The 14,888-nt window shown below is 38.0% G+C and overlaps 1 protein-coding gene across 6 annotated transcripts in view; it reads right to left on the minus strand.

Annotated features, from left to right (window-relative positions):
* Positions 1-7,335: 7,335 nt before the first annotated feature.
* Positions 7,336-14,888, minus strand: part of st18 (ST18 C2H2C-type zinc finger transcription factor) — a 40,345-nt gene continuing 32,792 nt past the window's right edge. For 4 of the 6 annotated variants that reach the window (XM_030752584.1, XM_030752583.1, XM_030752579.1 and 1 more), the window contains exons 13-22: positions 13,979-14,091; positions 13,323-13,385; positions 12,966-13,034; positions 12,505-12,567; positions 11,957-12,037; positions 10,338-10,559; positions 10,096-10,184; positions 9,877-9,980; positions 9,634-9,780; positions 7,336-9,496 (exon numbers count right to left, since the gene is read on the minus strand). In XM_030752584.1, coding sequence (XP_030608444.1) covers positions 9,356-9,496; positions 9,634-9,780; positions 9,877-9,980; positions 10,096-10,184; positions 10,338-10,559; positions 11,957-12,037; positions 12,505-12,567; positions 12,966-13,034; positions 13,323-13,385; positions 13,979-14,091 — 1,092 coding nt within the window. In that variant the 3' untranslated portion in view covers positions 7,336-9,355. The remainder of the gene's footprint in view (positions 9,497-9,633; positions 9,781-9,876; positions 9,981-10,095; positions 10,185-10,337; positions 10,560-11,956; positions 12,038-12,504; positions 12,568-12,965; positions 13,035-13,322; positions 13,386-13,978; positions 14,092-14,888) is intronic. The other 2 variants (XM_030752585.1, XM_030752581.1) reach the window with 1 other exon arrangement.

Genomic DNA, 14,888 nt, shown 5'->3' on the forward strand with positions numbered 1-14,888 from the left:
TGTTTATCTATGGCAAAATCAACTCTGTGTGTGCTTAAATTATGTTTGTTTGCATTTATTTCACCAGGAAGTTCCACTGAAATCAAAGTTCTTTTACAGGAGAGACGTTGAGAGACGTTTACAAGAGACATATTGTAGCCATACAAACTCACAATACATTAGCACTGCAACAAATACAACGTAAAATGCAAGATCTAAAACATGATATGTACTAGAGCATCTCACAAATTTAGAATATCCTGAAAAAGTATTTTTTCTTTCATAATTTGATTTAAAAATGGAAACTTTATGTATTTTATAATCATCACATGTACAGTGCAATATTTGAAACCTTTTGTTAATTTAATTTTAATGATTATGGCTTATAGCTCATGAAAATGAAAAATCCAGTGTCTCAGATTTTTGCCAATGCAATAAAAGCATACCTGGATAAAACACACACACAGTGGAACACTATCAGTCATGGATTGGCCTCCACAGAGCTCGGACCTCAACATTATTGAAGCAGTGGTGACTCAAGAGTTTTGCACAGTATACTGTGTATCTCTCAGTCTAGTTTATTACATGCAACCACAATCATGGGGAAGACTCCTGACTTGACAGTTGTCCAGATGACAACAACAATGTACACAAGGAGGGTAAACCACTGAAGGTCATTGCTGAAAAGGCCAGCTGTTTGCAGAGTGACGCATTGAAGCATATTAATGGAAAGTTGACTGGAGGGGAAAAGTGTGATAGTAACAGGGATGATCGCAGCCTGTAGAGGATTTTCAAGAAAAGTCACCTGAAGAACTTGAGAGAGCTTCAAAAGGAGTGGACTGAGGCTGGTGTTAGTGCATCAAGAGCTACCACACTCAGATATCTTCAGGAAAGGAGCTACAGATGTTGCATTCCTAATACCATGCCACTCCTGAACCAGAGACAATGCCAGAAGCATCTTATCCAGGTAAGGAGAAAAAGAACTGGACTGTTGCTCAGTGGTCTAAAGTCTTCTTTTCAGATGAAAGTACATTTTTGCATTTCACTTGGGAATCAGGGTCCTAGATCCTGGAGGAAGAGCGGGTGGGTGCAGAATCCAAGGTGTTTGAAGTCCAGTGTGACATTTCTGCAGTCTGTGTTGATTTGTCACCTGGTGGTGGTGGTTGATCCACTGTGTTTTATCAAGTCCAAAGTCAGTGCAGCCATCTACAAAGAGATTTTAGAGTACTTCATGCTTTCATCTGCTGACAAGATTTCTGGAGATGGTGATTTCCTTTTCCAGCAGGACTTTGCACCTGTACACAGTGCCAAAACTACTATTAAACTGTTTGCTTTGTTTGATTAGCCAGACAACTCTCCTGCTCTGAATCCCACAGAGAATCTGTGAAGTTCTGTTAAGATGGTGATGAGAAACACCCAGCCCAAAAAAAAAAAAAAAAACAGATGAGCTGAAGTCCACTATCAAAGCAGCCTGGGCTTCAAAACACAACACCAGCACCACAAGCTGAGTGCCTCCATGTCACGCTTCATTGATGCAGTAATTCGTGGTAAGGAGCCATAACCAGGTATTGAGCATATAAATGAGCATTCCTTTCAGTAGTCAGACAGAAGTTGTATTCTAAATCCTTTTTTGATTGATTTCAGGAAATAAACTTACATTTCAGGCAGTGAGTTTCTAATTTTCATGAGCTACAAAACATAATCATCAAAATTAAAGTGAAAAAAGACAGAAATATTTCACTTTATATGCAATAATTGTAGACTATATGAAAGTTTACCTTTTTGAACTAAATTGCACTAGCAAACTCCACACAGAAGGTTTGGATCTTTCTGCAAAGTATTTCATGTCCAAGGTGCATAGTAAGAAATTTGTCATGCTTTTATTAAAGTGACTTTTATCTTTTTTATTTGAAAAAGGAAACTCATCTCCTATTTTTTTTTCTTTAATTAGTTCTGTTTAGCTATTAGCTATAGTAGTATTTTCATAGATTTTTGTGTAGAAGTTTCAGACTTAGGTGTAGTATAATCAGTGTAGATTAAACAGGAGGAGTTCATAGAAAGCCCTAAAACCCTCCAGTTACAGCCAAACTCCAACATTATAGGAAAGCGATATGTATGTTCTTCTCCTCTTGCCCTTATAAAAAGAATCAGATATCAAAGTGGATGAAAAAAAAATCTATTATCTAAAAAGGCTGATACACTTCCATGCCCCAGACAGCAAGAAATTTATAATTTATTACACCTCGAGAAAATGAGCTATTCCCCTTATCATCACTAATTATCACCATCACTCATGTTAATTTGGGATAACTTGTTCTTTTTCTCTTTTTTTAACTTTCAAAACCAGATAATATAAAAGTGTAACATATCACATATTTTCTATTAGATAAAAAAGTTACTGTAAGCTACATCCTATACTGCATCATAATATGTCTGTGTGATACATTTTCAAAAACCCATGAAAAATCCTACTTTGAGTCAGGTGTAGTCAAATTATAGACTATAACGAGAACTAGATCTAGATCTTGATTTTAAAACATGTAATTTACGCTCACGATGTGCAGTTCTTGTTCATTCTCATGACTTTAACAGAAGAATCTAAACTTAGAAAGATCCTGGAAAGCTCCACACACCTTCTAACCTCACACAGCTCCCTTAAGTGGAAGCTCCCTTAATACGCAGGCCTAAATTTAGCCTGCAGATGGTTTCTGGCTTGTTGCAGAAGTCTGTGGGAATGGAAGGTCCCCAGGTTTAATAAGGGAGCAGTTGTGGTCAGCAGACACATGAGTCTAAAGTCAGCTTTCTCTAAACAGGTGTTTTGTTGCACTGAGGTTTTAGTTCCTGTAGTGGGAGGCATAGTAGGAGGCTTGTCTCTTTATAATGTTTTAGACTGAGACTGTGCAAAGTATGCAGTCAAATTAAAAAAAAATAAAAGCTTTAGGACAGAAGAACTTACCTGTTTCTTTGCTCACTTTGAGACACCTCAGGACCACTCATCACCCTGATTCTCATCAGGAATTTCAACCTCTCCCTGGCCCAAGCAGTCATCCCCCCATGCCTAAAAACAGCCACAACCATCCCCATGCCAAAAAGGTTATCCATCACCGGCCTAAATGATTACCGCCCTGTGGCCCTCACACCGGTAATCATGAAGTGCTTTGAGAGGCTGGTTCTCCAGCACATCAAGAACCAACCCCCCCCCCCGCTTTCGACACCAATCGGTTTGCATATCGAGCAAACAGATCCACAGAGGACGCCATCGCTGTAGCTCTCCACTCTGTGTTGAGCCACTTGGAGCAGCAGCAGAACTACGTTCGCATGCTCTTTGTAGATTACAGCTCAGCGTTCAACACAATCATCCCGGACATTCTCACCACCAAACTGCACACCCTGGGCCTCCCCCCTCTCACATGTTCCTGGATAAAGGACTTCTTAACCAACTGACCCCAGACTGTGAGACTTGGCCCCCATCTCTCCTCCACACACACAGAGCACTGGCTCCCCACAGGGCTGTGTGCTGAGGCCCCACCTGTACTGCCTCTACACCCATCACTGCAGTCCGGCCCACAACAACAACCTCATCATCAAATTTGCTGACGACACCACAGTGGTCGGGCTCATCTCAAGGGGAGATGAGGCAGCCTACAGAGAGTAGGTCCTGAAGTTGACAGCCTGGTGTTCAGAGAACAACCTGGCACTGAACACCACGAAAACCAAAGAGATCATCATGAACTTCAGGAAACACAGGACTGACCCAGACTCCCTCTACATCAACAGTGAGCTTGTGGAGAGGGTCCACACCTTCAGGTTTCTTGGTGTCCTCATCTCTGCTGATCTCTCTTGATCAGATAACATCAAGAAGGCTCAGCAGTGACTTCACTTCCTGAGGGTCCTCAGGAAGAACAACTTGGACTCAGACCTGCTGCTGACCTTCTACCGCTCATCCATTGAGAGCCTGCTGACGTACTGTATCGCAGTATGGTACGGCAGCTGCACTGAGGCAGATGGGGAGGCTTCAGAGGGTAGTCAAGACAGCACAAAGAATCGTTGGCTGCCCTCTCCCCTCCCTGACGGACATCTACACCTCCTGCTGCGTCAGCAGAGCCAAAAACATCATCAAGGACAGCTCACACCCTGGGTTTGACCTGTTTGACCTGCTGCCCTCTGGCAGGTGTTACAGGTGCATCAAAGCCAGAACAAACAGACTTAAGAACAGTTTCTTCACTAAAGCAGTCACCACCCTGAACTCACACACTCACCCACTCTAACTGTGTAATACCCACATCTCTGTGCAATATTATAATATTCATACTGAACAATATCTATCACTCCTATAATGTGCACTATTCATTCGCCAAGTGCAATACTCACCATCTTCATTATTATATGTAGATACATATTTTATTTTTTTTTATAATGTATGTATTTTTAATGCATTCTGTTTTATTATCTGTATATTTTCAGAAGTTCTGTTTTATATTCTAGAAACTGTGACTTCTATTCTGTTCTATTCTATTCTAAAAGTTGTGTCATTGTAACTTATGGACCTAACTCTATGTTTTTATTGTCTTTGCTCAGGCTGTTATCCACCTGTGTTTTTTTTTTAAATTCACAGTAAGCAAAAATAGTAGATTTCCACTGATTTTGCATAGGTTAGGAATAAAAATAGCAAAATACATTTAAAGACACAATCTGGGTGGACTCTGCTGATTTAATTTTCTGTTACTGTGGTTGTCCTGCAGATGGTAGACGTTTGTGTAGAATTTGTTTAATCTCTCAGTCAGTGATTTAATTATATAACAGAAGGTATTGATCTCCAATTACTTAACCGCAAATTATTAAAAGTATAAAATACACGAGGAAGCTGCTTCTTTAATTTGGGTTTATTCTGAGCGTTTCTAGTAATTGAATACCTCATACAGGACCATTAGTCATGTCACTCATGGGCCACTAATAGACCTGACTAATAAATCAAACAAGATCAACATTTCCATTAAGAACATGTTTTTAGCATCATAATTTGTATCTGCAGCCTGGATTTTAGTGATACTGAGTTCAGCAGTCTGAGCGTCCAGAGAAAGTTTTTACTAGCGACAGATCTTATGAATACATACTCACTGTAACCCGATTGTAGAGTTTGTACGTAGCCATCAAGCGACTTTCAATATCTGCTACCACCGCATTCTCAGAGTTTACACACAGCATGTACTTTACAGGAAGACGGCGCCTTGTGTAGTGTGACAGGAAATGTGTTTGCATGCGCGCGCGCGCGCGCGCGCGCGCGTGTGTGTGTCTGCCTGGCAGCCTCAGATTTTGTTCGCTGTTTCTCCCACCAGATATTGAACTTTGGTTTTATATTTTAGCTCCTATTTCTTTTATTGGTGCAGCATATGTGTGCATATGATGGCTTTTATTTTTTGCACTTTGATGTCATGAGAATGAACATGCATTTGTAAGTAAGGAGATTTAAATATGGAAGATATTTCAGGCATAACCTCTGAACTATCTACCTGATGGTAATCATTGTAAATCGTAAATGGACTTTTCTACTCTAACTGAGCAAGCCTCATTCACCCAATCACACACACATTCATACAAGCACTTTTTTTTTTATACCTAAGCACTAACATTCACGCACACACACTCTAGTTAATGCATCTCGGGCAACATGTTGTAATGTTGGAAATAACATTATGTTAACAAATAAATAAATAAAATTGTTTACTTTGTTTACTTACTGTTTACTTACTTCTATTTTATGTTTCTATTGAATAATTAACTCTTGAGGAAAGTTCAGGTCTTACTTCAGTCTGAAGGCCTTCCTCTTCCTGCTGTTTTAGTCATTTAAAAAGTTGCATTATTATATATTCTTTATTACATTATGTTACCAATTTTTTTTTAATTGAAGAGTTCACTGTTTAGGGTGGCATAGTGATGTGCTGGTTAGCACTATCACCTCACAAGAAGATCCTGGGTTCAAATCCACCGTCTGAATACACTGAGTTTGCATGCTCTCCCTGTACCTGCATGGGATCCTTCCAGGTACTCCGACTTCCTCCCACAGTCCAAAGACATGCATTTTAGGTTAAACACATACTAAATTGGCCGTAGGCGTGAATGTGCGCATGAATGGTTGTCTCTCTATGTTGGCCCTGCAACAAACTGGCAACCTGTCTGGGATGTACCCTGCCTTTCACCCTATGACAGCTGGGATAGCCTCCAGGCCCCCTGCAGTTGGATAAGCAGAAGAAAATGGAGTTTACTGTTTAGTTTTTTTAGGGTCCCTTTTAATTACAGCAATGCAGCTGGTATTCTTCCTCAAGTCCACAAAACATTTTACAGTGTTACAACAGACCATAACCACTTACATAATGTCGCATGTATCTAACAAACAGGGGAACCACACAAGCGGTTTACTTCAATAATGGATCATTTATTAAACATAAACTAACCAAGACACAAACATCAGGTGGAGTGGAAGAGCGAGATTGACCAGTTTTTTAGAGCCAGGTTTTATAACATGGAAATCCCAGGTGAGTTGCATGCTGGCAACTCACCATTACGAACAGGCCAGGACTTCCATGTAGGCAGATCTAAATAATAACATCCCTGTTTTCAGATGGATCACCTTCTTATCTTCCTTTTTTTGTGTAACTGGCTGTTTTGATAATTGGTTGGCCTTTTATGTTGTTTTTAGTTATGAATTGTGAAGATATGCTCTTTTGTGATAGCAAGCTGTATGTTTTTGGGCTTTGGATTGTTGATCAGACAATAAAAGCAATAGGTTACGTCGCATTTGTTTACAGGAAATAAAATTTTTCATCTTTCTGGCATTTTATAGGCAATACTAAAATAATTGATTATTGGGGAACATTTCTGCAAGATTAACTAATAATGATAAGGATGATAATCACTAGTTGCATCTCTAAGCTGAACATATGGGATGTTATTGAGGTGTGCACTGTTTTTTCATTTATGTCAAGTCAATTTTTGGACATTTCTCATTTTCACTGGTGGGATTGGCGTCGAACAAAGGTACAAGATGAAATGTGGCAGTCAACAGCTGAAAGCCCTAAGGCCATGATGCCCCTTTATTTCCATTTTAACCCCAAACTGCACACCGAGAACTGCGTCGACTGAGTCAGTCCCTGTTGTTCACCACTAGGTGATGCTAATGCCTCATGAAAGCTGACGCCTACTGCCTTCTCGTGGGGGGGGAAACTAGTCAACAACAGCCAATTCACGGTGGACTCAAAACCTTTGAGAAACCATAGAACCATTTGAAAAGTTTATTTCTACCATACACAAACTGTACAACACAGCGCATATCTTTATTATGAAATATTAAAAGTAATAGGAAGTTTCAATTTACAAACTACCTTAACCGAAATAAAAGCATTACATTTTAATGTAAAAGAAAAGAAAAAATACAGTACAATTTCATATCATACTAATATCGTTCCACAAAAAAGCATTTCACATTACAAAACATCAAATACTAACAGGGAAAAAATAAATATTATTCACAAAACTTCCTGAGCAAACAATGTGTGGTATAGGAATTACATATAAGAAATTACAAAGAAAAGATTGTTAGGTTTAAAGAGTGTGATTCAGTATTTAAAAGATTAAAATTGTTTAAAATGTATTGAGTATTTGGATAAAACAGGGTCTTGTTTTTCTGTAATTTGGCTCTTTTGATGTTACATTTTTATCTTCAAAATGTCCTAGGCTACATGTCATTGACCTCATTTTGCAGGAATAAATTAAAAAAAAAAACATATTGCTGAAATGGATCGCACATTTTTCTCTGGAAATTAACCTCATGAAAAACTGATAGATTAAAATGTATAGTACTGTAATACACCGTCTTTTTTTTCCCACTTCTTTTGAATTGAAGGGCAGTATGGGGAACTAAAAACACAAAATAACTCATATACAAAAGTGCAATTGATGCAAACAAACAACTGATTAGCCAACTATCATTTGTCTATATTTTCTTTTTCTCATTTTTTTTTTTTTCTTTTTTGCTCATAATGATTGAAACTGAAATGCAGGTTGCGGTGGTAGTCAGCTCGGTTTTGAAATAGCTACTATTCAAATCTGCCCCAAAGATATCCAAACTGTAAGACTGGTTGAAATGTTAAGGCCTTTAAGCAGATAAAACACAAGAAGAAGTTTTATTTTTATATCCACTTCTTCCTATTTGCCCCCTCTCCACATTATCAAAAAAAAAAAAAAAAAAAATTAACACCAGACTTTCAATCTCAGTCATGATATTTCAAAACCTGACTCTGAGATTACAGCTACTGAGACAACGGTTTTCAAACAGTCATCAGGAACGTTTCCTCCTATGAAAATAATTGTACTGTATATTAAATCAGACACCATTCACATAATACTGTCCTACCACAAAACATAGTACTTGTATATTTTTATGGATTCATATACATTTAGGCACATACTATATGCACACTCCAAAGTGTGTGCACAGAAGGCAGTTTAATATCTATATTTTTTTTTTGTTTAAAAAAAAGAAAGACATCTTGACAAAGTGAATTTTTGATTTTTGTTGCACTTGTTTTGTGGCACACTATGCAAAGCAGAATCTAACATTCAGTTCACAGAATGATGTTGCATTTTTGCTCAGTGTCACCTCCTCATTGCATTCAGCTGTTATTGGTTGAGTAGAAAAAGGTACAGTACAGTTGCATTGCAATTTTTTTTTTTTTTTATCATGGTGTTCACTTTGTCTTACCATACATTCAGTCTCCAATAAAGAAAGAAAGCAATGCTTAAAAACATTGATGCTTAGTAGTTTTGGTAGGTTTTCACTTTGAAGGGAGATTCAACTTATGTTCTAATAATAATAATAACAATAATATAGGTTTTTCAACACTAGGTGGCGAAAGTATGCCATGAAATTGGAATGTGCTTCTATGTAATTTACAATGTGCAGAAAGTCAAACTGATTTCTCAAATATTAAGCATTTACAGTTTTAGAAATAAATAAAAATCGAGGAAATAAATACACTGATGAACAAATATAATAATAAATAGCAATAATATAAGAGTGACATGAACACATACAGATTAAAATCAAGCAAACCATACAAAATAATTAAGTGCAAGAGGGGTAAAAAAACAAACAAAAAAAATCTCACCAGGATAAACATATCAAGTGAATGCAGAAAACAGTAGAAGCATTACAAATCTGGCTGGTAATTTTCTCAGTGCAGTGTATTTACCGGAAAATGCCAAACACATTTCCAAAATCCTTGTCTTATACATGCAGCCAAGCCAGCACTCTTCAGTAAAATAGAGCTATCTAGTGTCATTATCCCAAGTCAAAGAAACCTCTTGGTAGCTCTACAGCTTAAACATGGATGCCCTTAATAGCCTGTTTGATATTATCCAAGAGGGCCTTGCACTCTGGAGAGTATTCATGCTCCGAGTTGTTGTACATATCAGTTAATGTGTTCACATAGGCTTCAAAATTATGCTCACTGATGGGTCCCTGCAACAAAAACATGTTTGACTATTAGTGAAAACAGCACAGCAGAAATGACAATTTCAGGAAAATTATATTTATTTTTTCAGGACAGGTTAAACACAGTGAGCTGGAGTGGAGTCTGTGGTCAAGGCTTACTGTACCATTTGAGGCAGCTGAATGTCTGTTAGACTGTTAATGAGAGCTTGGCTTAGGCGAGCAAGCTCCTTCAGTAGGCTATCGTTGTGCTGTTCGATCATCTTGTTTTCCTCTTCAATTGTCTTCAGGTTACATTCCATAGAGGAGATCTGCTTTCGGGTACAAAACGACAGGAATCTCGTCAAATTAAGTGAGCGAAGACATCGCTCCTTTATTTTAGCAATGAATTTGTGAGAGTAAATACTTACCTGGGTTTGGAGCTGCATCATGTCTGCTTCTATTTTCATGTTCGATTCATTCAGTTCTTCTATTTCATGATCCAGATGTTGAATATCTTCTTTGTTTTCAACACCTGGGTAAGAGGAGCTAATGTAATTTATCTTTATTTTTTTTATATATATATCTATTTTTTAATGCCAGAATATGTGTTACTGATAGAAAAACTTGCCATGGCACACATAGCTTACCACTGCTGGCTTTCAATTTGATAGTCATCATCTCTTCCTCAGAGTACTTTTTCTTGATATTCAGTGCGTTCAGTGGGCAACCCGACAAACTAGTTCAGCAGGCCACAAATGACAATTTTAGACAGGAGAAAATTGCCAAACTAATAAACTTTCACATCTTTCGAGATTGTGAATACAGTAAGATTGCAACATGTCGACTAGCAGTATTGTTTAGAGATAAAATGGAGGACAGGCGGTCTCACCTTCTGTGAGTGGCAAACACATTATTGGCATGTCCAAGGCCATTGCAGCCAGGCAAGGGACAATGGGGCAGTTCCTGTTTATTGGCCTTCCAGGCAAAGGGCATCCCATTGATGGACGACTCCTTCTGTCTTTTGGCAGCAAGCGGACAACTGCCTGCACTGCGGTGGGATGTGTATTTTCCCGATATATGGCCCTGTCCGTCACATCCAATTACTGGACACCTACCGTTGTGACAAAGAGTAGGAGGCGCTGAAAACATTCATACACTACTGAAAAATCTAACTAGCTTGCATTTAATAACATTTTTTTTGTGTGTGTGTTACTCACTGGACAAAATCACCCAACTGCGCAAAAACAGCAGCAACTACTTTATTGTCAAACTGCAAAAAATAATTCTCTGAGATCATTTAAAAAAAAAAAAATCTCTTTCAATAACTAGACCGGAAGATTTGTTAACCATTAAGTTGATTAATCCATCCAAATGCTGATTAAAAATGAAGTCGCCAAAACTAGAGATGGACTCTGAATCATCACATTAACTGTAAGTTAACTAATCCTCTAAACTTGAGTTCGTATGAACCCTCTGTTCAGTGCATACATTTCCAGGTAGATGATATTTGTGCTTGAAAACATGAGCACAACTCACACTGAATATCATTAAGAGTTTGTCAGTTGCATTTTCAGGCCTGTTTTCTGCAGGTCAGTAATGGAGTGACATGAATTACAGATAATTGTCATGTATCCCCTCATGCGAAAGAATGTAATTTGGAGGTGGCTAACCCTTTCCCTTATTGATAAAGGTGAAAGGTCACCTGAGATGATACAAATGGCACACATGCAGTGGAGTGCTGCTGCAAAAAGCCTGTTTCAGCATTTTGTTACTCGACAGCAAAGCAGCACTTAGAGGACAAAACAACGGCGGTCCCATTACTTACATCTACCACAGGTAGGTAGCTTGATGCAAGGCACCCGGACAATGGAGGCATGCCATATGGCCCACTATTTACAATAATCTAGGGACATTTGCTACCCTCCCCCTTTCTCTCTCTTTCTCTCTTAATGTGTATCAGATCTATCCCAGTCTAATTCCTAAGCTTGTGCCCTTGCATTAGTAATTAAAAAAAGAAAAAAAAATCAGTGTCCAGATGTATAAGTAAACAAGGGCTCATATATCAGACTTTGGATTTAAGCTGCAAATCAATTCCATTATTTTTTTTTTTCCAATAACACTTTCACAGACAACAATGATAAAGCTCCAAATAAGTGCAATGCCATCACAGCCGGCAATTCAACATTTTCTTAATATACTATAATTATAAAGAAAGCACTCAGTGAAGAGTGATAAGCCAGATATCCCATTCAGAAAATAAAATAAAAAAAAAAAACCCTGGTGAAATCCTGAAAAACATGCTGCTAATCCTTCAAAAATAATTCACTAATGTTAGGACAAGAGAAGTATTATTTTCTTTGTTTAACTTAATGGCCTCCAGGTACAATGCCCCGGGCCACAAAAGCATGACGCATTTTCACAATGTTTTCTGTTGTTTTATTTTTAAAACAAAAGCCATGACAGCATAGGATGAGCAAAAAAACAAACAAACAAACAAAAAAATCATACTTAAGCTCTTGCTCATCTTTGTCATCCTTGTTTGGTGTGAGCTTCAAACCTCCTTTTCTGGCACGTGGACATCCTGACAAGCTGAAAATGGTTGGAGACAGTGAGTTAACTTGAAAGAAATCTTTTCAAGAGGTACAATAAAGGCTGGAATTATACAGGCGGCTGTGGGGTTTACGAAGTTACAATTGTGTGTGTCTTTTTAAAATAAAATTTTTTACTGCATTAGCACGTAGATATGATGATATGATGATGAAATGTGATGATAGATAGATAGATAGATAGATAGATAGATAGATAGATAGATAGATAGATAGATAGATAGATAGATAGATAGATAGATAGATAGATAGATAGATAGATAGATAGATAGATAGATAGATAGATAGATAGATAGATAGATAGAAAGGCAGTCAAATGAATCCAGAAAAACAAGAAATCAAAAAGTGCAGCATGTTTGCAGCATAAAGTGAGACTTTCACCATCTGTTTGAATGCCATGCATCTGACAAATGTATTTCATGCTCAGTTGTGATGATTTCTCTCAGCTACCTTCTGTGCGAAGCATAGTTCCCAGTCACATGTCCAGATCCATCACAACCAGGTGTTGGGCACCTGCAGGTTGAGAGACACAGAGACCAGGTGGTTTTTACAGCAAAAGACTGGGAGCAGAGCTGGGAATTCATGCTAATATGCAGAAAAGTAGCACAAATAGAAAACAACTTCATGTTGAGTAAATGGAAATCATGCATAATGTGAAGTGGAAAGGAAAGGAAAGGAAAGGAAAGGAAAGGAAAGGAAAGGAAAGGAAAGGAAAGGAAAGGAAAGGAAAGGAAAGGAAAGGAAAGGAAAGGAAAGGAAAGGAAAGGAAAGGAAATGAAATGAAAGGAAAGGAAAGGAAAGGAAAGGAAAGGAAAGGAAAGATAAAGATGACCCAAGCTGAAGCAAAAACAAGCTGCCTAGTTAAATGTGAAAAATCCTTTAGCAACAATAACAGTTTTCAAAACACATACTTTAGTTCCTGAGAGTTGGCTGCCATCAGTGATTTGAGTGTTTTGTCAGCCAGGGGACATCCAGACACACTAGAGAGGATAAAGAGCTAACAGTCATTTTAATTCACTCTTTGATCACAACGGAATTAAACAATCTTAATACAATGCAATGCATATTTATACAAAATTATTTTAAAAAAAACACAATTCTGCTTGTTTGTCATGAGAAAGCTTTATGACATATGATGTAAAAACCCTACAAGCTACAAGTGACAAGTTTTCAGAGGTAATAATCAACATAATTAAACAATAAGCATTGTTTCCCTTGTCTATATATCTGCTAGCTGGTGCTAATGAGAGTGTAATTAATTACAGTACCTCCGATGTGATGCGTAATTCCCCGTCACATGGCCGCTGCCGTCACAGCCTGGGGTCGGACAGCTGCATGAGAACACAAAGCATTTAATACGCAGATTACTCCACTTCCCACAGACTTTGCCAAGCTTGAACTGAATCTTTCTTATACAGGGCAAACCTTTTTATGTTCATTAGAGAGACACAAAAAAAAAAAAGAGTTAGTACAGCGGAAAGTTTAGTAGAAAATTTTTATTACATTGCTCAACATTCAGTTTAATAATGTCTCTGAATGTCGCTGAGGGTATCTGAGGGGGGTGCTGTGCTGCGGAAACTAGAGGATCCTACGTTTCTCGTGAGGAGACCCAGCAGAGCATGCACTCTAACTACAAAAGTCAAGAGTTGTGTTAAGCTTATGTAGGACATACGGGGAGAAAACTCACTTTCAAATAGATACATTTCTCCTCCACATGAACCTGCAGACATACCAGTTACAATCATATGTAACACAGTGAGCTTATTTTGAGTGTTTTGACCCACTATTGGAACAAATGTATGGTTTGGAGTGACACTTTTTCTTATCAACACTGACCATCTGCCAGCTAAAAGGAACGATCATATCACACGTATCTGGCTCTATGAAGATGCTGTGACATGTTTTGCTATTTAATCCCACATACCTCAGCAGCTCTTTCTTTGAATCTCGTAATGGCAGTTTGGCCTTGGAGCCTAACATACTGCTGTCTCCCTGGTAGTGTTGGTCCTCCAAGGAGACCTGATCATAATCCTCCTGCTGAGAAAGAAAAAAAAACCAATAACAACATGACCTTAACTGTCCAAAGTATCAGACATCACTCTGCAATGACCTAAAAGTGAATAATTAACAAAATCCCTGTATAATACTCTTAAAACAAGACCTGGGGGGTTACAGTGCACGACGACGAGATTATGCTTAAGGATACTCATGCTGTAGTAAACCACACATCCGTCTAAAGTCATACTTAATCCACATAGTGTTCACGATGTACAGACTCGACGTATGGATCTTCTTTTCTTTTTCCACAGACAAGGCTGTGCCGTTGTGTATGATGTAAAAGCAGGGCAAATGTGACAACTCTTAATATGTGGTAAAAATGAATACCACCTGTGAGATCAAAGGAAGCGAAACCTTTAGAGCCCAGATTAAGATTCATTTAGACCCTCAGGCAAGAATGATATGTGAAGAACAGATAAGCACTCGTCCTTAGTGTAAATATATTTCATACATTTTATAGATTAACAGATTTGGCTTGAGCTTCTGCTTGGTCTTAGAAGATGTCTCCATAAATGCTCTTACAAACACTGCATGTCACTCAGCCTGGGGGGAGATAACAGTTTATACTTATAATTTATTTTATTTATTTTTTTTTTAGGTGGGTTTAAGTATTTTTAGTCAAACTACTGAGTAAAATTGACTAAATCTGGCAGTGTTGATACATGTTTGTGTTTGTTTAAATTCCTATCAGTAAGGAAATGCTATGAAACAACAATCAGTTTGAAAAATGAAATGGTAACACATAAAGATAATAAATTCCTGAAAATTCTTTTTTT

This window comes from Archocentrus centrarchus, chromosome 17, assembly GCF_007364275.1.
Source record: "Archocentrus centrarchus isolate MPI-CPG fArcCen1 chromosome 17, fArcCen1, whole genome shotgun sequence".
In the NCBI taxonomy this organism is placed as follows: domain Eukaryota; kingdom Metazoa; phylum Chordata; class Actinopteri; order Cichliformes; family Cichlidae; genus Archocentrus; species Archocentrus centrarchus.